A 24683-nucleotide genomic window follows, 5' to 3' on the forward strand; every position below is an offset into this window, starting at 1 on the left:
GGAGAGGGAACAAGGCCGCTGCCTGGCTTCTGGAGGTGTTCCTGGCACTTGCCCTGTGTGACTAGCACCCTCCCAGCTGTTGCCCTGGTGTTGAATCCCAGAGAGGGTGGACCTGTGTACATTTTAAGTCTGTGAGGACACTTTAAGCGGAGTGTCCTGAAAATCCAGCAGTTTCTTTTACCACCCCAACCCCCACTGGTTTTTATGGCCAGAAGTTATGGGGATTATCCTCCTGATGCTAGAACACTGGGCTGTGTGGTCTGGGCTGGGGCTGAGATCTCTTGCTCCCAAGGTATCCCTCCCAGGTTTTATCTACCACACGTAGGACCACTCCTTCTGCTGCCACTGCTGCTGCCTCTCTGCGCCGTACCATATGTCTGAGCCTCTCCACCTGTCTCCATGTCTCTGCCCCTCCTACCTGTCTGGATGAATGTGGGTTCTCTAAATCCTTGGTCATCAGACTTTCAAGCAGTTCATTTTTCTGACAATTCCGGGTGTTTGTTTTGAGGTCTAGTTCTAATTCTTTCTGTGGTTGGGCCAGGAGACAAAGAGTGTTTACCTATCCCTCCATCTTAACCAGAAGTCAGGAATCTCTAAAGAAAAATTATCCTTCTGCCCTGGCTGGTGTGACTCAGTGGATTGAGTACCGGCCTGCAAACCATGGGTTGCTGGTTCAATTCCCAGTTAGGGCACATGCCTGGGTTGCAGGCCAGGAACCTGATGGAGGGGTGCGCAAGAGGCAACTACACATTGCTGTTTCTCTCTCTCTCTTTCTCCGTCTCTTCCCCTCTGTCTAAAAATAAATAAGGTCTTTTTAAAAAAGAAGAAAAAAGGAAAATTATCTTTCTTTTTCCAAAGTTTGTTATCTAATTAATACACCTCCAAGTTTTTTATTTTAATATTTGATTTAATAATATAAAATGTTGGTTTTATATAAGGTATGGGCCTTTTTTTAAGGAATAACAAAGTTGACATTGAAGAAATTATAAGTTAAATTATAAAGAACTAGATGTTTGGAATATGTTAAATGAAACAAGTTCAGCAATGGTATTTTTAGCATAGATAACAATTTCTGGATTGTTTTACCAGATACTTTTGGCTACCTGTGAGGTGGTTGGAGGACAAGAGCGTTTCACTTTTTTATGCCCTTTTTTATGTATTTTTGAGACATTTTCTTGTTCTCATGAGCAAATATTAATTTTTTAAAAATATATTTTTAGAAGCCATGCTTTGACCTTTTCTTTTCCTTTTAATGATCTAAGATGATTCAATATGCCTTTTGTTAAATATAGTTAGTATTCAAGTTTTCTGGAGAAAAGCTGACTGTGCCGAGATACTGAAATTGTTGCAATCTCTATCCCTTTTTCCTCTCTCCTTCCTTTTCCTCAGCTTGCCTCTGACAGCAATCTTTCCGCTTCTGTGGTGTGTACATTTCTAGCCTCCTCAAAGCCATGCCTCAAAACCCTCCCACTTTTCCTCCTGAAGGTTGTAAGAGCCAGAAATCAAACTGCTGCTTCTCTTCCTGACCAGGGATTGAGCCGCAACTGCGGTGCTTTGGGACGACACTCAAACCAACTGAGTGACCTGGCCAGGGCTTTCTCCTTCTCTCTTAATCCTAATCTTCTCGTGTTCCTCTCACTCTTACCAATCATTTCTCGAAAATCTCTAAGTGAATCCTTAATTGCTAATGCTGCTAATGTCCTTTCAAGTTAACAAGGTAGTTCGTTTATTATCATTTCCACTGATTCAGGTCTTGGCCAACATATTGCGTAGCTTACCTTGATTATTTTACTTTGATTTTGCCTTTCTTAGAGAAGAAATAGTTTTGATTTATTGTTAAAGATGATAACATAGTTTCTTACTGGCTGCTTCAGCTTTTTCTGCTAATTGATATGGTCCAAAATTGACCTAGGAAGAGTCACTTTGGATACTGTTCTCATTATTCACTTAGTAGAATTTGACTTTGTTGTAAAACAGCTTATGTTGTCACTTTATACCTACACTTTATCCGTGTATTGATGTGGAAACAGATGATTTAGGAGAAAGATTTCATGAGTGACATTAAAGGTTGAAATAGAGATTCCATTAATAATTGAAAAATAGGTAAGTGATAACGTGGGATCAGAATCATGTTTTGATCTTTGACAGCTTATATAATTTATAGCATCATGGTATTATTAGTTAAAATTATTCAAATGTGAAATAAAATGTGTACAGCAGTATAAAATCAGAAACCCCACGAAGAAGGTCAGTCCCACCAGATTGATGTTTTCCATATTTGTTCCCAGCACTTTTTCACGTGCAGTATTTTTTATGCAAGGTGACAACATAATTATCAAACAAATTATCATAACCTAGGTATCTCCTTATATTCTCATGTTTTTTTCTAATTATAAGCATTTTCCTGTATTGTACATATTCTTTTTTTTTTAATTTGAGGAAATCTTGTATTTTTCTAGGTTGGCAAATTGTGGCCATACCTAACCAGTTCCCTACTGAGATTTTCATTTTCTTCCCTACCAGCAGCCTAATACTTCAAGTGTAAAGCTGGGCTGCCCAGAGATCACAAGGGGCCCACCACACTGCTCTTTAGTATCTGGTGCTAGGACCTCAGCTGGGTAACAAGTTTATCAAATAACCCTTCATTCCAATTTTTAATATCAAATTTGGATAATCCGATAATGGCAGATGCAGGAATAAGTGTCAGCTTGAGCTTGATTTTAAATCCCATTATTTTCCAGAGGAATAAATCAGATTTACCTTGAACACAAATCTCAATTAAAAGTAGAAATAAGAGGAAATTTTGTGACAGAATATAAGTCCATTTTGAGTAGCAGGCAACAAAAGCTGAAATACACTAAAATCACTATCTATATGTTATAGAGATATTTCTGATTGCATTTCTAAATAATTCTAGGAATTGAAAAGTAGGGCAGATAAAAAAATTGAAACTTGTTGGAAGATTTCCCTCCCCCGCTTTCCTTCCTACCCTCCCAAATAAAATCACATCTTGCATTTTTGTGCCATCTTCTTTTCTTCTCAAGTAATTTTAAAATATCTTTTATTCTAACCAACTAGTTGCTTATGTAAACCCAAAAGGGTTTCAGTTCTTTGAAACTACATTTCTAAATTGTGTTATGTTTCAGAGTTTGCTGTGCTTTAAAAATTATTTCTCCTTTAAATTTCATTTTTTAAGTCATCGATTCTAATTTCATTTGAAATATGGTTCATAAGTAAGCATATTTCAGAGTTATTTTTAACTTTAAGATAACCTTGTGTATTTTAATAAAGTGTAACACTTTTTTATCCCCCTCCCCTTTGTTTTTAAGGAATCAGCAGGCGGGGATCTCCAGTCTCCTTTAACACCAGAAAGTATCAATGGGACAGACGACGAAAGAACACCCGATGTGACACAGAACTCAGAGTCAAGGGCTGAACCAACTCAGAATGCATTGCCATTTTCGCATAGGTACAAATTCAATTCAACCATCATGATTAAGTAAAATATGTAAATATGGAAAGTTATTTGGGCTCTGGATAAGTCTCGCAAAGTTAACAACACTAAGTGAAAATTCTAGGTCAGACTTTTTAAACTGTTTCTGTTAACATCATTTAATAATTTATAGTTGCCTAGATGGGCTAGAACAAACATTTCCTTTATCTATGTAGAAAAAGGGCTATTGAGCTAATCACAGTATAAATCATTTTATAGTGAAACATTATACCTATTATTATAAATCTCTTCTTATTTTTTAATAACATTCACTGAAAAGCCCTCTTTGTTAGCCTGGTTTCCATTTTCCTGTATATTCTTGAGGGTTATACTTTTTTTTAAATAATTTCCTGCTCTGATAAACTTTTCCATAGTCTTAGAGGTGATCTCACTGCATGCTTTCACAAAAGGAAGCAAGTTATTGGGGTAACTTCTAGAATGAACATGTTAATATCAGAATTATTTTTGTATACCAACTAGCAGAAGATAAATCTCCACATGCTAATGAATTTTAAGAGAATTTGATACTTTAAACAGATACAATTTATCCTTTAATTCCATAGTTGTCTGACTTCCATTCAATTTGATTTCTGACAGTTCTGAGTGATGATTGTTCTGTAGTTTAGTTGTAATTTTGATGTGGTTGTGTGAGGAGGCCAGCTGTGTTTACCTATGCTGCCATCTTGACCAGAAGTCTACAGTTTATCCTAAATGTGTTCCAAAGCAGTTACATTAATTTTGGGCCATACTGTGGTATTTTTAGGATGTAAGGAAGTCTGTGAAACTACAGTGTTGGGAATGTAAGCAAATACATATCAGTCATTGTCTTAAAGTTAATATTTATGCTTCTTTGGAAACTTTTGACTAGGTAGTATTTGTTGAAATTAAGAAAACAATTTTCAAAAAGAAACCATAAAAAAAAAACCCTGTCACTGCTATATGTAGACTGTTAACTAGCCCTTAAAAGGATTACTGGATTTCTCTTGTGTAATAATAATAATAATAATAAAAATCACAATAATTATTAAAAAATTATTGTTATTCTGTTACAGTTGTCCAAATTTTCCCTGCTTAGCCCTTCTCCGTCCAGCCCACCCCCTGCTCCCATGATCAGTCCCCATGTTGTTGTCCATGTTCGTGGGTCACTCACACTTGTTCTTTGACTAGTCCCTTCCCCTTCTTTCCATCATTATCGTCCCCCCTTCTGATCGCTCTCAGTTTCTTCCATGTTTCCATTACTGTGATTCTATTTTGCTTATTAGTTTATTTTGTTCGTGAGATTACTTTCAAAGGTGAGATCATATAGTCTCTGTCTTTCACCACCTCACTTATTTCACTTTGCATAATACTCTCCAGTTCTATCCATGCTATTACAAAAGGTAGTTCTTTCTTTCTGCTGCATAGAATTCCATTGTGTAGATATACAATAGTTTTTTTTTATCCATTCATCTATTAATGGGTACTTAGACTGTTTCCAAATCTTGGCTATTGTAAATAGCTCTGCTGTGAACATGGGGGTGCATAAGTTCTTTTGAATTGGTGTTTGGGGATTCTTCAGGTATAATCCCAGCAATGGAATCACTAGGTCAAAAGGTAGTTCCTTTGTCCATTTTTTAAGGTAATTCCATACTGTTTTCCACCAGTCTGCATTCCCACCAACAGCATATCAGGGTTCCTTTTTCTCCACATCCTCACCAGCACTTGTTGATGTATCAATGACAGCCATTGCGGTAGGTGTGAGGTGATATCCCATTGTGGTTTTAATTTGCATTTCTCTGATGGCTAGTGATGTTGAGCATTTTTTCATATGTCCATTGGCCATCAGTCTCTCCTCCTTGGAAAAATGTCTATTGAAATTCTTTGCCCATTTTTTAATTGGGTGGTTTGTCTTTCTGGTGTCGAGTCACATGAGTTCTTTATATATTTTGGAGATTAAACCCTTGACCGATGTATCATTGCCAAATATGTTCTCCCATACAGTGGGTTACCTTTTCGTTTTGCTGATAGTTTCTTTAGCTGTGGAGAAATGTTTTTTTAAAGATTTTATTTATTTATTTTTAGAGAGGGAAGGGAGGGAGAAAGAGAGAGACAGAGAGAGAGAAACATCAATGTGTGGTTGCTGGGAGCCGTGGCCTGCGACCCAGGCATGTGCCTTGACTGGGAATCGAACCTGCTATGCTTTGGATCGCAGCCCGTGCTCAATCCACTGAGCTATGCCAGCCAGGGCTGTGCAGAAACTTTTTAACCATAATTTTCAAAAAGAAAAGAAAAAGGAAATTTTCCTTTGTTGTGCATATCTTTTTGGTACCAGTTTTTAAGTTTTGTTATAATTTTGTTAACCAATGTCATCCCAAGAAATTCAATAAAAAGGACAAATAAATTTAATTATATAAATACAAGAATAAATGATAAATTAAAAAATCATTTCTTTAGCATATTCAGAAGAATTATGATGTGAGCCCCTCCACACTCTTTTTCATGAGAAACTTAATTTTGGTAGACTGTGTTGACTCTTAGGGGCATAAGATTAAACATATTGGAGACTAATATTGAGGGACCTCATGGTCAGGCTCAGGAAGAAGGAATGGGTTAAGGTTTTCTGATACAGACACTGGCCCACAGTGTCTGCGTCATTATGGATGAAATGAGACATTCACACAGACTATCGAGTCCGACGGATGAAAAGAAACAGCATAGCTTTTCTCTCAAGGAGAGCAAAAGCCTTGGCCCTTGCCGTGACCGACCTTTATTGAGTTTCTCAGCACATTACATGATGGTCCTCATTTACTATGCACGGGTTCACTTTAGGTGGTTACCTTTTACAGAAAACAAAAGAGCCAATGCTGCTAATCACATCACAGAAGAGGGATATTTGCAAATGAAAAGGCAAAAGTGGTTGAAATGGTTATACTCACCCCTGGAAGGTTTAGCATGGATTTTAGGAAGTTACTTTGCAGTAAATGTCCTCAATTCAGAGTAAGGGAGTTTTTTAGCAAGAACAAACTCAAAGCGGCCTAGACACATTGCAGGCCTGATTCCCCATGGGAGGACCTATCTGTGAGCGTGGGTCCTGTGCATCTCTGAGTGGGAGTTGGACCCACACCATGCAGAACGGTCTCCTACAGTTTTTTTTTGTTTTGTTTTAGGAATAAGTAAGTAGAAGCTCTTTGATAGTAAGACTATTCTAATTTATTTCTAAAAACACTAATTTGCATAAACAGTACACATATCTTGGAATTATGGAGACCATGCTTTTTTAGCATATAGAAATGTCCTTTCTATAAATTATATTTAACATATCCATTTAATAAATAGACTTAACTACATTGAGCATAATTATAAACTTGATTTCTTTGGCTAACAGTTGAGTCATATGCATTGAATACGGTGGCATTTAGAAATAGAACTTTTGTATTTAACATTTGTAAATGCTATTTTAGGTTACTTCATGCACCAAAAGTTTTCTGAATGTTTCTTGTTTTGGTAATCCTTGGTATTTGGAGTTTCCAACTGGGCTTGGTCATCTGTTGATTTTCTCCATTCCTAGGAGTCTAATAGGAGTTATTTACTTTGATTTGAAGATAGAGCTTCTTTGACTACTGGACTCTGTAGATTAGCCATCGAGGTATTTGAGTTCTGAAAATAAAACTTAACAGATCAATTTAAGCTTTTAATTATGTTAAAGGCATTACATAATCTTACAGTTTTCTTATTATTGTAAAAATATTTTAGCTATAGGATTTTAGACTTATTCTCTGAGCTTGTATTGATTTCTGCTTGAGACAAAAGATGATGTATTTTGTAGTTAATGTTAGAATCCCAAAATATCAATTAGAAGTGACCTCAGAGATGGTATAATCTAGGATTTTCCAAACTGTGGTAATTTGAAATTAATTTAGATTATTTATGGAATTCTCAGTACAATAAAACCAAATAGGAAACTTCAAAGTAAAACTCACATTAAGAGTAGAAACTGTGTTTTAGTAATGTACATATTTATACGTGGGCTGGGTTAACTGTTCCTATCCCAGGAGACCTATGTGGAGATAAGATCACTGTTTCATGAATTAGAGTGAATATTAAAATAACTTTTGTTAAATTTGAAACTCTCAAGTGTTTAAACTTGATACACTATTCTTTTTGTGGTAAATGAAGACAATTAAAATCTGTTTTGAGGCATATTTAGACCATTGTGTTTCTTCCTTAGTACATTAAAATTTTTTCTTTTATTTTTTCAATTACAGATGGCATTTAATATTATCTTAGTTTCAGGTGTACAGCATAGTGGTTAGACGTTTATACACCTTACAAAGTGGTCTCCTGTCAGTTTAGCACCCACCTGACACCACGTTGTAGTTGTTATAGTGTTATTGAATGTATTCCCTATTTAGTACTTATGTTAACGAAAAGAGTGAATAGCAAAAAAGACATTTTACCAACATTTTTCTGTTTTGTTTGATACCATTTTACTGATACATAAGGAGCATAACTACTAAAATGTCTTTTTCTTGAAGGAAGGATATAGGGCACAGTGATTTAGTCAGTCAAGTTAACGAAGGGTTGATTGTAGTAATAGCTGCTTACCAATCCAGTCTGTGCTGTTCTCAAAGATTCAGATTTGATGACTAAATCTACTGAATTCATTAGTTAACATATCAAAAGAAGACCCTGATTTTCACTTGGTCCTGAAAATTTTAGTAATGTGGTTATAGTTTGTTCTTTCCTATTAGCTTTGTGTATTTTTTAAAAAGTACTGTTTAGCTTTAAAGAGGGAAGCAAACATTTTTGTTATTCCTTAAACCTATACACATTTTCTAATTTATATGAGAGAGAATATACTATTTTGAGCTATCATGAACATACATGTCACCCACCCTCAACAGTTATAAAAAGATGATCACTCTTGTTTCTTTTGATCCCTACTGACTCTCCCACTTTTGGATTATTTTTAAGGCAAATCCTGGACATATAATTCCATCCACAAATACTTTTTTACAATTACTTTGAACTTTTAAAAACATATTTACAAAGCTAATACAACTTTTTATTTTCTATGTAACTCAGTGGCAGTATAGGGTTACTTGAATAACTCTGCTCTTTGATTTTTTAAATGATGCTGCATAACTAAATTTTAAAATGAATTGGCTACTCAATATTCCTTATTAAAGTGCTATAGTACTGTTTTATGTCCTTGTCATAAACTATGCAAAAACATTCTCATTGAATAAATTTAGTAAATTTCATACTTTTTTAGTATATTTATATCTATTTAAATGTTTTAAAGTTTAGGGATGTGAAAAAGAGGATGAAAATGTCTACTAATTTCTTTGGGGAAATTATATTAAATTTTATCTGAATTTACTTATTTTTTTTTAAATGTAGACATTACTTTTTTTTTAAGATTTTATTTATTTTTAGAGAGGGAAGGGAGGGAGTTAGAGAGAGAGAGAGAAACATCAATGTGCAGTTGCTGGGGGTCATGGCCTGCAACCCAGGCATGTGCCCTGACTGGAAATCGAACCTGCGACACTTTGGTTCGCAGCCCACGCTCAATCCACTGAGCTATGTCAGCCAGGGCTGAATTTATTTTTAAACTAAATCATAATATCGTTTTGAGACTGAGCAGGTATACGCTCTGCCTCCCTGGAGTGTTCGGCACACCTTTGAGACAGTAGCCTTAGAGTAGCTGTGTGCTGAATGAAGTAGCGGTCTACTCACAGGCTGGCATATGCGTATGGGGGAAGGTTTCGTTCTTGCATTTCAGAGAGTAGTGTTGCTTCATAGCATCAGCTACATGGAATTCGGAAATTTACTTGTTATTTCTTAATAATTTTTTAAAGATTTTTTTATTTTTAAGATTTAAAGCTATCTAAAATTCTGTTGGAAATAATTAATTTTATAGTAGCCCAGTGATGTTAGAATATAATACTGAAAACTAAAACTATTAATTTTATTATACATTTATGAGCCTCAGATATACAGTAATGTAGGTGCCTAATAAAAATAATAACTGCTGTTGTATATTTGAGCATTCAGAATGGATATGAACTAAAATAGAAATAATTTCGGCAGTAAGTTTTGTTGGTATAAAACTTTGTATGTGTATAAAAAAAACTTTGTATGTAAAGCTGGGACTTGGTTTCACAAGAAGCACTTTGTCATTAATGTGACTGCAGATGAAAAATATAAGTTGTAGGATTTCTCTTACTGTTGCAGTTCAGTTGACTTAAGCATATTTCAGCATTGAACCTCAAAAGTAGATTAGGGTTTTTTTTTTGTTGTTAATTCTAGAGAGAGGGGAAGGGAGGGAGACGTGGAGAAAAGTGTTGATGCAAGAGACAAACATTGATTGGTTGCCTCTTCCACATGCCCTGACCAGGGATCACACCTGCAACCCAGGCATGTGCCCTGATCAGGAATCAAACTGTCATCAGTTTGCAAGGCGATGCCTAAACAACTGAGACACACTGGCCAGGGCAGATTAAGTTTTTAAAAATTAATTTGAAGGCCAAGACAGTTTGTGAACAATTGCATCACAATAATTTAGAACTGTCAGAATTTCCTCTACCATAATTTTAAACAGCATTTCATATGAAGTGCTATAGTAATTTGGTAACATATATTCTTCTGCATTCTCTATGAAGTGAAAACCAATTTGTGCATTTTTAAACAAGATGCAATAAAAAACATACTTTAGTGACCAAGAGTGTTTATTAGCTTTCTAAATAATTATGAATTTTCTATCTTGAATTTTTAAAAAACTAACCTTTATTGTTTCCTAATGTCTTAGAAAAAATTTTGAAGAAAGCAAAATTGGCTGAAGCTTTTTTCATATATTATAACTGAACATAGGTTATTTGCAAGATGAAAAAAGACTAACCATTTGCTATAAAGACATTCCTAACCACCTCCAGTAGGGATTAGTCCTTTCCCCTTCCCCTTGACATTATTGTAATCGATGGCAAAACATGTTCACCAGTCCTCCTCTCATGGTTGTCAACTTCTGCTTTCAAGATGAACAGCTGGAGTTGGAGGTGTGGTTATTCACACTGACCCCAGAGTACTCATGACTCTGTAGAGGGCTTTTTAAAATTCCTTTTTTTCCCTTCCATTTTTGTTCTTGAAGATCATAGTGGGGATTCCAGTGGAAGGGAGGTTCGTGATATGGACAGTTTTGATCTACGACTGAGGGAAAATGTTCTTCCTTTGTTTGAATTTGGCTTTCCATCTCTCCTCTTACTAGAGTAGTAAGGCACAAGTAAGCATAGGCAGAGGGCAAGCAAGCCACTTACTTGTGTGGAATTTGTGGTGAATGTGACCTCAAGGAATGGTGGGGTCTGTGGTAAAGGGGAGTGGCTGAGGTCACCTGGTGACATTAAAGCTTTTTAAAGATACAAATAGAAGGATTGGGACTAGATGACCGTTCTGGCTTCCAGTTTAGACCTTCAAAATTTTTGAACTGTGAATCTTTGTGATTTATATATGGTTTAGCCCAGAGTAAAGATTCCCAGCTAATAATATCTATTGTAATGCCCTTCTGAACTCCTGGTGTAGGTATTTTGGAAGAGGTGGTTTGCAGATTTGGAGTACTGGATATTTTCTCTTTGGTGACATATTACTCTGACAGATGTTAGTTTTCTCAAATTTAAAAACCTGACCATGTCACTTTTCTCCTTAAAATATTTTGCTGGTGTGGTGTGTGTGGACCAATCTGTGGTCTTCGGGCGAGGCCTCCCCAGCCTCATCACCTCGTGCTTGTGTAGCAGCTGCTCCAAATTGCTTGTACTCCCCCACGTGAAACAAAGCAGCCAAGCTGTTGCTTATCTGCAAGTCTTTTTGCTTCCTTGTTTTTGGAATGTTCTCCCTTCTCTTTGCAATGGTTGCATATGCACGTGATACACACACAATCCATCCTTCTTCCTACCTCATCTCTGCCTCTAATGTAACTGTCAACTTTTCAACCCAAACATAACCTATGAGCTCCAGAGGTGCCTATATATCCTATAAGGATCACCTCTGGTAAGCTTTCTCTCATGCCCTCAGACTGAATTATGTTTCCTCCTCTGTAAATCCCTTTGACCTTCAAACTGACATGTGGAGGTTAGCATTAACTTCTTGCTCACTTTTGGGGCAAGGATTATGTTTCACTCATTTGTATCCCCGGTGACCCCTGGCGGACTTCAATAAACATGAATAAAACAGTTACCTCACAGAAATGGAGAACATGATCTGACTGTCTTTGATTCTGCCAACTAAAGTTACATCTGCGGGTTTGCAAGACCTCGAAGCGAAGACATAAAACTAGTTATAGTCTTTGAAAGTCAGTCACTGTTATCAAACTTAAGACTTAAGTTTAACTGACTTAATCTAATTTCCTTCAAAATTTTCTAGTTTGTATAAAGAAATTTTAAAGATAATGTTTTAATAAACAATGTTGTTAACTACCTAAATAATATGAAAGATGATAAAATGTGCATTTTTCTTAATAGAATAATTTTTATTCTTTTCTTGAGAATAATTAATTCTCCTTATTTAAAAAGCAGTGCAGAGTGATTCAATGGTGTATTTTCTATGAAAATGGACAGTATTTATATTCTGTGTTTTTAAACCAATTATTGCTAAAATGTGTTTTTGAAAATTTCGTCTTTATAAAAGTCTACACAAGTATTATTTAACTCAATTGAATTTAAGGACAATAGAGTCTTTTTTAGTTGGGAATTGTATTATGTACATTTGGCAGAATGTACACAGGGCCAACTCTTGCTTCGTGGGATAACACGTTAGCGTCACACTTCACATGAAAATAAGTGACAGCTAATCACTGAAATGTATTGAAGCTGCCGTTTCTGAGAGCTGCCTTTCTGTTAGGAGGTAGGAAATGCAGATATGACTAAATAGTTGAAGTAAATGTACATTTTATTTCTGTTATCTATCAGTTTGCCATTTTCCATTGACAGTTTAGCTTGGCCATATATCCAATGTAAACAAAATAGTCCATTTTTTTACTTTGGCCTAAATGGAAGTCTGAATGTTGATATTACAACTTTGAGGATAGAAGGAACTTTTGCTATTACATAGTCCAGCCACTTCATTTTACGGAAGTGGAAGCACGTCCACGGAAGGGGTATTTAGCATCACTGTTTGCTAATGGCTAGATGAGACCAGAGGCCTGGGTCTGCAGAGTGCTCGATGACTAGGGTCCATTCTGACTGAGGCAGTGCTCCTACTAAACTCCAGGAGGGTTTGTTTTCTGTATCACATTTCAGATACTTATCCTCTTGCTTTTTATCACTGTTCTACACACATGTGTCATTACTTGCTCAACTCCTCTACTGGATTCTTAGCTTCTGGACTAAGCCTGGTTGCCTTACATTTCTTGGTATCCCTTATAGTTTCTAGTGATTTAGGTATGTAGGATATAATTAATAAGTTTGTTGAGTGAATAAATATATATGCTTTTACTGTAACTGAGATGACAGAAAGGGTTAAATAAGTTAGTTCAACTTGATCATTAGCATCAAAAAGACATCACACACCAGACAGGGCTAACAAAGACACCGATATGAAGAGTAGCCAGGTCACCTTTTTAGTTCTCACAGGAACAACTTAGCTATCAATAGTCCCATTAATATTTTTAACAACAGTTTTATTGAGATATAATTCACATACTGAGCAGTTCACCCATTTAAAATACAAGTCAGTGGTTTTTAGTACTTTCATAGAGTTTTGCAACCATCCCCACCATCAACTTGAAAGCATTTTGTATCCTCCCCTCAAACACTGCACCCACTAGCGGTCACTCCCTCATACACTCCAGGGATCTACTTTCTGTCTCCGTGGAAATGGAAGCATACAATATGTGAATCTTTATGACTGGGTTCTTTTACTTAGCGTGTTTTCAAGGTTCATCTGTGTTGTAGACTGTATAAATACTTCATTTCTTTTTATTGTCAAATAGTAGTCCATTGTATGGTCCACTTATTAAAAGTTCACCATTGTTATGAATAATGCTGCTATGAACATGTGTGTACAAGTTTTTGTGTGGACATATGTGTTTCATTCTCTGCATATATACCTAGAAGTGGAATTGCTGGCTCGTGGTAATTCTACTTTGAACTTTTGGGAGGAATTGCTAGATTGTTTTGCTGCTTTGCATTTTATATCCCCACCAGCAGTGTATAAGGCTTCCAGTTTCCATACAACACTTACTATCTGTCTTTTTGACATTCTCAGATGTGAGGAAGTATCTCATTGTAGCTTTGATTTTTATTTCCCTGATGGCTAATGTTGTTGAGCATTTTTTCATGTGCTTATTGGCATTATATAGAAATGTTAGCTGGTGATTATTTTAATCACATCAATTATGTGATCAGTACTTATTTTATGTCAACAGTGTTCTATCTAGTTTATCATAGAGGGGTTGTGTTTCTGGATGCATGCAGTCTAAAACAGAGTTCAGCATACTTGTGCATTAACCTTTAAACAGCATAAGGATGTAATCATGTTGTGGGACATTGTAATTGCTGCCTATGTACACAATGTAGTATATTAGGTCACTAGCTAAGTTAAGCCAACTTTTTAGTTTCATTTACCTGGGGCACCAAAGATTTTCTTTTTTTAATTTTTAATTTATAGCAGTGAAAGTTCTCCATGATACTTAATATGAAACCTTACACATAGATACGTAAAGAGATTACCTTCATAGCTACTTTGGAGTCTATAATATGAGGTTTCTAGGAAAGCATGTTAGCAAAAGTGTCTTTAGAAAGGACACTCGGTCCTTTGACTTAATATTTTTTATGTAATTGGATCATTCTAGGGTATGTTTTACTCACAAGCTAAGTTACTGTTAACAAAAAGACCCAAGGCCTGTCTGGCTCTACAAAATAATAGATCGTTTTTCTCTAGAGCTATAGCGAATGGTTATTAGCAATTTGTTAATGAAAGAAGAAGTATGTCATCGGGTGTTACCTTGTTGTGGAGTAGGCATACCTTTTCAGCTTCTTTTAAAAAGTGTAGCTCAGCGATTCTGCCGTTATTACATGTGATTAGAAAGTCTTAGTTTCCATAGTAAAGGAGGGAGATGGATTTTTCCTTAGAGGTCTGGCAACCCACAGGATCCTTCTGGGTGTCAAGCCCTGAACTAGTACTGGGCATACTATCACTGTTTTTTGAGAGAGAGAGAAAGGTATCTTCATCAGAAATAATGAAATAATAAAGAACAATCACATACCTAAATAGACTCCCTTCCCTTACCCCAGCTTTCCACTTCAAAACAGTGTTTGAACTTTTTTTTCAATGGAAAAAGCTGGATTCCTTACTTCTTACATCCTGATACCTACTGGATAGTTTGTTTTTGTTTTTGTTTTTTTTTAAGTCAGAAAAGATCAGTTCTCCAAGTTGGATTTTTTTCCTACTGTGAAGACAACCAGTTTTCCCTGGTAGATGACTTTTGCAACCACGTTTAGTTCTGGAACTTAATGGCGTCACCATTTCCCATGGAAGAAGAGGACCTGCAGTTTATCCTAATTGAACAGATTCAAGTAGTTCCTGACCGAGAGAGAGGAACTAGCATGGAAGAAACATGACAGTTTAGAAAGACCCCGTCATCACAGTTTTAACTTGGAAGAATCAAAAGAAGTAATCCCTGTAAAGAAGATACTTAACCGTGAGCGCCTGTGTCCGCCTATGTGAAGAAGATACTTAACCGTGAGCGCCTGTGTCCGCCTGTGTGGTGTTCACGGTATCGCAGAAGAAGAAGGTGTTCTTGCATTTCGTCCTTTGTTACCTTGGCAAGTACCATTATTATAGTGTTCCACCTAATTTCCAGAAGACTTTAAAGCCCTTGATGAAGAAAACTTTGTTTCTTGAAAATCAAAATAGCTATTGTTCCTGATAAAGATAGTGAAAAAGTAAGCAACCTAAGTTTCCTGGACTTCAAGGTAGAGCTGGTTCATAGATGCCATTTCTTTTAAAACTTACTGTGGCCATTCTCCTACATGCAATCTCACCCTCATGTCTCGGCCGTGAGAACACCCACTCCCCGCCTCACAGGTTGTTGTGGGCGCATTTTACATGCTTCTAAGAAAAGCGTAGCGTTAGTAACTCATGCCTGTCTCTGTGCTGATAGTTTATATAATCATAAGATTCTGTTTATTTTGATATTTGCAAGTGCTTTCCTACAGCTATGAATGGATTTTAGGTGTGTTAAAATGGAAGTAAGATAATGAAGTTATATTTGATTTATTAATAAGCATCCTTGTAAATAATTTAATTGTATGAAATGTTGCATTGATCTTTTTCCAACTAAGCTTTTATACAATTATAATTAAAGAAAAGCTAAAGTAAAAGTGTCTGGTTTCCCCTTTCATTTAGTTGAGATTTAATTATTGATTTTTCTTAGATTAAAGGTAACTCAACTCATCAAATGCTAATGAATAAAAAATGAAAAATATTCAAAAATTAAAAATACAATGAAATAGATATAATTTAAAGAAAAAATGAAAATCTTGAAATGAGGTTCAAGCATGTAGACATGCCCAGAATTCAGACTTTGATAAAAACTGAGTAAAACTCAGTTATTAGGTAGAAGTGAAATCTTAGTATTATTCTCATTAAAAATAGGGTTGCTATAGAAATAGAGATTTGATAAGAGTCAGAAAGAAAATCTGCTTATGCTAAATAAAGGAAAAATGTTTTAAGTATAAGTTAAAATTTGTGCATGGAAAATTCTTGATAGACTGCAGAATTTTGTTTCCTTTGTATAATTTCATTTTTATAACCCATTATGGGAAGTAATTATATAACATTTTCTGTTCCACATAAATCAACCAACTTGATTTTTGCAAATTAGAGTTTATATATAGTATATAGATTACCAGATAATGGCTCCCATAGTGAGACTTTAAAATTATTGTCAGATGTCTGCTTTCGACTGCTTTGTTCTCACTGTGTAGCAGTATCAAAAGACAAGTCAGTTCAAAGTGAATTTAGGGATGCAAGTTTATAATCTGGTATTTGTAAACAAATAATTTAGAAAATATTTTTTAACTTACCATATTTACATGTTTTGTTTCATAACTCCTTCTGTACACTATAAAAATGAGAATGGACATAGTCTTAGGTTAAATATGTTGGGATCAAGAAATTATTTGAAATGAGAACTTTTAATATGACTCGCTTAAAAAAAAGACACAAAACTTTAGGTGACCCTTGCGCCCTTCACGTCACCAGAGAGTATACTGCTCCCTGCTGTCATTCACAAGATGCACTCACTTAGGTTTTTTGATTTGCTTATTTCGTGTGTGTAGAGGTAGGAACTACAGAAGGGGCCATTCTTTGGCTAACTCAGTTTGTCCTTGGAATTACTCCACTTTGAATACTTTCACAATTTGGCCTCATTTCAGGATTTTATGCATGCTTTCAGATCTAATACTGCTGATATGATCTGATGTAAATTGGTCCATGTTATATTATTCTTTACCCAGTTTAATGCTCATATATTTAAATACACAGCAAGAATAATATTTTAGAAAATCTAACCTTATAATAATGAGAAAAACACTATGTAAACATTGAAGTAATTTGAGGATAATTATAAAATTATTGATAAATTTTATGTATAACCATTAATAAAAATGAAGCTCCTTTGAAAATTAATTCTGAACGTGGTTTCTGTTGCCCCTACTAATTTTTTTTACACAAAATGGAATGTAATAGCAGGAAGTCAGTTTTTGATTTAAAAAAAGAACTAGAGTAACAGTGCTTTCTTTTTCCCCAAATATGACTACATCTAATTTAATACGTGTGTTCTTCTAACCAATCTGTCATAGAAAGCAAATGTTCAAGTTGGTGAACATATGCTTCAGAAACACTGAAGAAATCTAGCAGTATTAGTCATTAGCTTACCAGCTGCACTTTTCTGTTCTTTAAAACTCAGAAGGGCTGTCTTGTGTAAGTGCCCATTTTATTATGAGGACAGTTCATAGACTGCATCCTGAGCCTGATTCCGTTCTAGAGAGGATAGTTTCCTGGGAGGAAATGTGTATAATATAATGGTTTTGTGATTGTTTTGTTGGTCTCTAAGAATAATGCACATTCTTACTATCATATTCCTCTCAAAAATAGAGGAGGTGAACTTGGGTTCTTTCGGCTGTGCCACAAGTAGTGTCTGCTTTAGGCAAATCACTTCATCTCTCTGACCTGGTTTCCTTATCTATTAAGTAAAATAGGGGAGTGAGTAATGATCTAAGGCTCTTTCTCTTGGTTATCCTAATGTGGTCTTGCCTTCAGTCCAGGAAATGTATGAGATGTCTTCTTGTTGCCTTCTATGGCTGGGCATGAGAGTTAGTGCTGAAGTTTATAACAGTTAAAAACATTGATATCTGACTGTGCTGCATAAAGGGACCTATTACCTAAGTCAAATTAGTCATCTCTTTAAATAGAACATTCGGGAAAAGAAATGTTATGTCCTGTGCTTTGTATTATGTGCACACATAATTCAAATTGTTTAAATTCCTTCCAGATGACACTCTGGATTCAAAATATGGGATCCATCAGTTATTACTTTTCAACAATAGATTCAGTTGAAATGAGAGCACTAACATAGGAGATAACATCACATCATAATGTCCTTGAATGGATTATTATAATGGGATCAATTCTGGACTGTACTGCAGTCTAATAAGTAGACTTTTGGATTGCAACCCATAATGATATTAAATCTTATATACTTTCAAATGGAGTTTAGCAGTATAAAATAACAGCAAACTGAAAGAAATTTGCTCTCTGTAGTGGCTATCTTTGAAACATGTTATCAACCAATAAAAAATGAGAAAGTCCGACATACTGGTTTGAGGGAAAGTAAGATGTAAGAATTTAAGTAATATATTGCTATATCTGGAAATAATAGTGTAGGCATTTAGCACTTCAAATGGTGTTGCTGATGTCTCACCTGAGAGTGACACCTCACAGTCTAATGCAAATTCTAGACTAATTGTAAAAAGAAAGAATTATACCCAGAAAGGCTAGGGAATGAAACTCCTTGCTTTGAAATTCACTAAACTTCAGTGATACTGATTGAAAGATCATTTTTGTCCACTTATTCATCTTTCTTCCTTAAGAGCTTATTTTATAACTGTCAATTTATTTCAGTTTAGAACTCTGCATGCTGGGCTCTGTGCACTATCTTTACTTCTTGTAAAGATTAGGTGGTATGGTGTAGCTGGAAGTGTACCCAGTAAAGGTTAGGCCTAGATGAGTGTATATTTACACCTGTGTTTTTATAATTTTTATTTTTTATAGTTTTATCTGTAAAGTTTTATAGTAACAAATCTATAGATTTTGTTTTGTAATTATCTCATGAAAAGTAGAACAGATACAATTTCCTGAGTTTTCAGGGAAAGAAAAACTGACATGTAAGGAGGTTAGGGAATCTTTCCAAAATCTGTAGATAAGAGAATTAGAATTTCACTCTAACCCTTTGATTCTCTGCCCCATTCTTTCCCTAATTTATCTTAAATAAATCTTAAGTCTCCATTTGGAGACCAAACTTAAAAAAATGTTATGACTCTTTAAATGTGCAGTTGAAATTCACAAAAAAGTATTAGGTATACAGGAATTTAATTCATTTGGGTACCTATTACGTATTTAGGTTAAGTCAACGTGGTGATGTTGATTTTAGAATCAACAGAATTGGCAAATAACAGAACTTAGTATGTACAAGTGTGTGTGTTGTGTAGTCATAGTATTTCTGATTATATAGCTGCAAACAAAAGAATATTATTAGGGGATCTTATATTTAGATAATTCGTATGAGGATAGCACAGCAAACTTAGACATTATATGCTTTCGTTGCTCTTCGGTCTGTTGATCTAGTGATACAGTCAAGACTACAACCTGGGTGTTTACTAACTGGCTAGCTAATGGTTTTCTTTTTGCTTAGAGCTGACTTTCATGTTGCTGAAACTGTCATGGCATGAGCAAGCACTTAGAACACTTGTCCCAAGAGTTCTCAGATTTGCGTGTAAGGGTACGGCAACTCAACCACATCTAGAGGGGGCCTGGTAACAAGTCATTTCTTGGGAGGAGCAAGTTGATGCTTGCAAATAGCTTCAAAAGGACTTTGCAAATGATGGTAGTAGGCCCTGAATATTTCAAAAAGTAAATTCAGAGTTTTATTTGAAGATAAGAAAGTTAAACCTATAAACCAATGATTCTTAAAACCATGTTCAAAGGCTGGGAGGCACAGTTTTCTTATGGAGTGGTTTTATATGCATGAATATGTGCATGTATAATCACATGGCTTAGAAATTATTTATCAAGTTATATATGTAAAATCTCTGTGAGCCACACACAAAAGCAATCAGTGGTCTAAGTATGACCAGCTGTTCCTGGCAGTTATCCATGTGCTAGGCCCATTTTAATACTCACTTATTGAAACTCATTTATCTTGCTTGTCTGTGTGCCACAGTAAAGTGTGATTGCCCTCAGGAGCTTTGTGAGGCAGTAGACTGCATAAGCAGAATGGCAGTGATCCATGATGATGGAGGCAGTGATTTGTGGGTGCTCTGGAAGCCCCAGAGAGCCCCAGCTTTCTCCCTGGCTACTTCACCACTCTCTGATCTCGTACTTGCCTTTACACTCTTTGACACATCCAAGTGCCAGGCATTGTGGACATATCAGCGAACAAGAAAAACATCTCTGTTCTCATGGTGTTTAAACTTAAGTGGGGGAGCAAGAAAAATAATTAAATGCCTGCACAATTACTGTCATGGAAAGTATGGAGGAGGAGATCAGAAGGAGAGGGAGAGGGCAGGTCGTGGTGTGGCTGCATGGAAGAGGAGGGGGCCTCCTTGAGGAGTCACACATCACTCGTCCTTCCTGAGAATAGAAGCGGGCCTGGGAGAGTGGGGAAGGAGCCGCCCGAGCACCTGCTCTGGCCCTGAAGCAGTTAGGTATTTAGTGTCTTCACCTGGGGTCATGTTAGTGACAGTGGAAAAAAACTAGAGAGCAAGACAAGGATGGAAGAAATGAGAGGATTGTTCATTATGAAACTTTGAGCGCAGGGGGATGGAAAAAGTTAGAGATATTTCTATTCCACTACCTTGTAAGGCTTTTGAGCAGTAGCCATATTTATTCGCTCTTGAATTCACATCATCTGGTAGGGTACTTGATACATAGTGTGTAATAAATATTAAATCAGGTGACTGGTTCCTTACATCAGATTTTTTCCTTACATTTAGAGTAGAAGCTCTTTTGAGGATGAGGAAAATGTCATATGCCTCAAAATACTAGACACATAAAAGACAATAAATACTGTTAATATATCACTGATTGCTTGAATTAAGTTCAGAAATTACACAAACTGATAGTCTGATTAGTTAACTAATCACCAAAAAGCTAGTATCACATGACTAAATAAATTGTAATTGCAAATCATACTGCACTGATATAAAATGAACTTACTTGATTCTCTTTCTTCTTCAAATAGAACCCAAGAGCCAAGATATATAAATACCCAAATTTTATAGAATTTGTCATATGGTTCTCAATTGCTAAAAATTTTAAAGAAGCGGTACTTATGATTGTTTGAAACCCAGAACTTCACTTAGCACTGTCTGTCATGATCATTTATGAACACTGTTAAGTCATATCAGTAAATGGAATCTAAACTAAGTTTTTCTTCCTATTTGAATTTATTCACTTTTACGAAAAACACATATAAAAGAGTAATTTAACTGTACTCTCAAAAGATTAATATTTTTAAGTTGCTTATGAAGGTGGCCACAAATCATGTCATTTTAATATAGTTCTTGAAGAAACCAAGCATGGAAACTAGCTGCAGCTTTCTGGATCTGTATTTACATACAGTTTCTTGTCGTGGCCACCGACCAGCAGTGACCACGGAACGCTGCAGATGGCTCATCGAAACATGAGAAAAACATACACAGAGACAACCCAGTCCTGTGGGGAAATAGGGATGGAACGGCCACTCTCTCTAGTGGGGAGCGCCATGGCCACCCTCCCTAGGGGAGAGCACCCCTAAGGGAAAGCACCTCGTTCTCCCGCTGAGCAGGCTTTTATTGGATTAGTTTGCATAAGAATTCAGGTAAAGCTCATTAAACATTGCCAGGAAGTAAGGATCAAACAATAGATGACAAGGAAGTCTGAGGGCCTATTTTGAGTCAGGGTCAAAGAGCTGTAAAAAACTTTAAGGAACAAACTAACTTCTTCCCTGGACCCTTATCATTTAATTGAGAGCATTCTAAACAAAGCAGGTCTCAGAGGACTTTACATATTCTTTCTTAGGCCTGATCAATCCCGCCCTTTTCAACACAGGGCTGCACCACCCTTTGTCATTGTTTCAGGCTTAGGTGGAGCAAGGGAAGTAAGGCAGCTAAGAGATTAGGAGATTTTCTCTCAGACAATGAGGACTCAGGCTATGTCAAAGCTGAGGGGCCAGGGTCCATCACCCCCTTTTGCTGTAGCCCCCAAAGTCCTTCCTTGGGGGCCTCCCATGTGATCGTGCCTGTCTTAGGTCATCCCCCCTTGGGGAATCCTAATGCGTTATTGGCTAACCAACCAAGCAATGGGGGCCAGGCAGGGTGAAGTAAAAGGAGCAGAAGTGGCACTCCTGCCAGGGAGATACGCTTTGTCTCCTTGGTGTCTTACAGTCCAAGGTCGTTCCCTCAACCTTAGCCTAGGTGGGGGTTACAGCTTCTGATACCAGGTAGGGTGGTTCCCAACAGTTTCTCCTAAGTCTTTCATTCCAGCTTTATCGAGATAAACTGGTACCATATTTTACTGTGCATAGTGCATACTTTTTGGCCCAAATTTTTGAGAGAAAAAATAAGGGTGCACATTGTACATGGGGATAATGGTTACATGCCATGTAATTCCGTGTATAATGCGCACAAATGTGGGTGTGCGTTACACATAGGAGCACATTATACATGGCAAAATATTGTAATTGGCATAAATCATTCTGTAAGTTTAAGATGTAAAATGTGTTGATTTGATACATGTATATATTGCAGAGTGATTACTACCATAGCTTTAGCTAAGACCTATGTCAAGTCACATAATTGCCATTTCTTTTTTTGTGGTAAGACCGTTTAACATCTACTGTCTTGACAGATTTCAAGTATTGTTAACTATAATCAGTATGCTGTACACTAGATCCCCAGAATTCATCTAACAGCTGAAAGTTTGTGCTTTCTGACCAACATCTGGATCCCTTTTCCCTTAGCCTCTTGTAACCTACATTGTAGTTTCTGTTTCTGTGGATTTGGCTTTTTTAGATTCCACATCTAAGTGCTCTCAAATAGTATTTGTTTTTCTCTGTCTGGCTGACTTCACTTAGCATGATGTCCTCAATGACCGTTCATGTCATCTCAAATGGCAAGATGTTCTTCTTTCTCATGGCTGAATAACATTCCTTTGTGTATGTATACCACATCCTTATTGCCCATTGACAGACACTTAAGTTGTTCCCATATATATCAGCTATTGTAAATAATGCTGCACTGAACATGGTCTTTGATTTGTTCTCTATAAATCAGTAATAATCATGGAGATAAAGTTTAACTAGTTGTAAGGTGAGGGAAAAAGTCATCAGTCATTGCAAGCACATGAAAAAAAAAGACATTACAGTTAAGATGGAAAAACCCTAAGGCAGGAGTCTCAGTTCAAGTCCCAGCTCTGTTGCTGTTGTGTGCAAGACAGAAAGTCCCCACCTGCCACAGCATTTGGATTTAGTATTTTGGGTTAAGGAGTTTTGTTGCTTAAGCTTGGTATAAGTGAAGCCCACTGGTCTTAATATCATGTAAGGGGGGACCCACAAAAAAACCCAGAATTTATTTATAAAAAATTATGTATTTATTCTTATGTAAGTGACATTTAAACTTCATTCACTTCCAAAGTGCTCTCTATCTGATGCAATACACCTAATGGGATGTTTTTGCCACTGCCCAAAACAGTTTTTGAACTTGTTGATTTTGATGCCTTTTAGTGCTTCTGCTGTTTTTGGTTTCTTCCACATCAGCCAAACGCTTCCCTTTGAGGACTCTCTTCATCTGGGGAGACAAAAAATAAGTTGCTTGGGATGAGATTGGGTAAATAGGGAGGATGGGGCACAAGGGTCATGCTGTTTTTGGTTGAAAACTGCTGAACACTCAGTGCAGTGTGGGCAGGTTTACTTGTAAATCACCCATCATGAAATAGGCAAACATGTTGAATCTTCAAAAGAATTCACTGTAGCTGAACACAGCCTCTCACAACAATGCCAGCTGGTACACTGATACAGATGGCTTCCTAGAACACCCACCTAAGGGGGGAAGCCTATACTACAAGGGGCCTGCCCTCCAGAAGATAAGTCCAGGGTGTTTTTAGAGGCTGGTTCCCTCTCATATGTGGTAGCTTCACACAGATAAAAACTCTTTCAAAGTCACATATTACAAAAGAGGGTGTTAGATCAAGGGAAATAAAGCTTATGGGATAGATATATTCAAATCTGTCAGCATTACTAGAAAACAGCACAAAGCAAGTAGCCTGCTGGCAGAGATTTCAGTGTATCACCTGCTATAAAGTGGTGACCCTTGCTGAACTAATCTGGAGCCAGCCTTCGTCACCTTGGCCAGTGAAGTTGGTCCTCGGAGTTATAACAGAGTTTGGCTTCCATCGAGGCTGATGGGGCAGGCCTTAGGGGGAAGACCAAAAAAGTTCCTCTTGATAGTAGCCAACCAATCAGTAGTGAACTAAGCTATTATTAATTCTGAGCTATATTCACTTACCATCTCCTCCTCCTTAAAGTTCATTTTGATCAAGGACCTTACTTTTGCCTATTACTTAAAAGGCTCATGGATGCATTAAATAAATGAAGTTGGTAATGATGATCTGCCACAGCTAACAGACAGTACTAGTTGCAAGTAGAATATTGTTCATACTCTAACCAACATTTGAATAGTTTGAAGTTATGTTTTTGGACTCTGGCCTTCTCTATAAAAGTGAAATGCAAAAGTTCTTTGATTCTGAGTATAAATAATGGTCAGTCAAATTATTGATTACAACTGGTTCCTGAAAGAATGAAAAATTTAACAGGAAATTGGAAAACAGAGATTTTATTGTAAAATTATCCATGTATTTCCACCCAATTTTAGTTTTGTCAAAATCTCCTTAATAACATCTTTTA

General features: G+C 36.4%; 1 protein-coding gene across 3 annotated transcripts in view; it reads left to right on the forward strand.

The window, feature by feature from the left end:
• The window catches only part of HOMER1 (homer scaffold protein 1), a 114290-nt gene that overhangs the window by 62459 nt on the left and 27148 nt on the right, over positions 1 to 24683 (forward strand). For all 3 annotated transcript variants that reach the window (XM_045847881.1, XM_045847880.1, XM_045847879.1), the window contains exon 5: positions 3330 to 3469. In XM_045847881.1, the coding sequence (XP_045703837.1) occupies positions 3330 to 3469 (140 nt within the window). The remainder of the gene's footprint in view (positions 1 to 3329; positions 3470 to 24683) is intronic.

This window comes from Phyllostomus hastatus, unplaced genomic scaffold, assembly GCF_019186645.2.
Source record: "Phyllostomus hastatus isolate PE091 unplaced genomic scaffold, TTU_PhHast_1.1 phas_contig_58, whole genome shotgun sequence".
Taxonomy (NCBI): domain Eukaryota; kingdom Metazoa; phylum Chordata; class Mammalia; order Chiroptera; family Phyllostomidae; genus Phyllostomus; species Phyllostomus hastatus.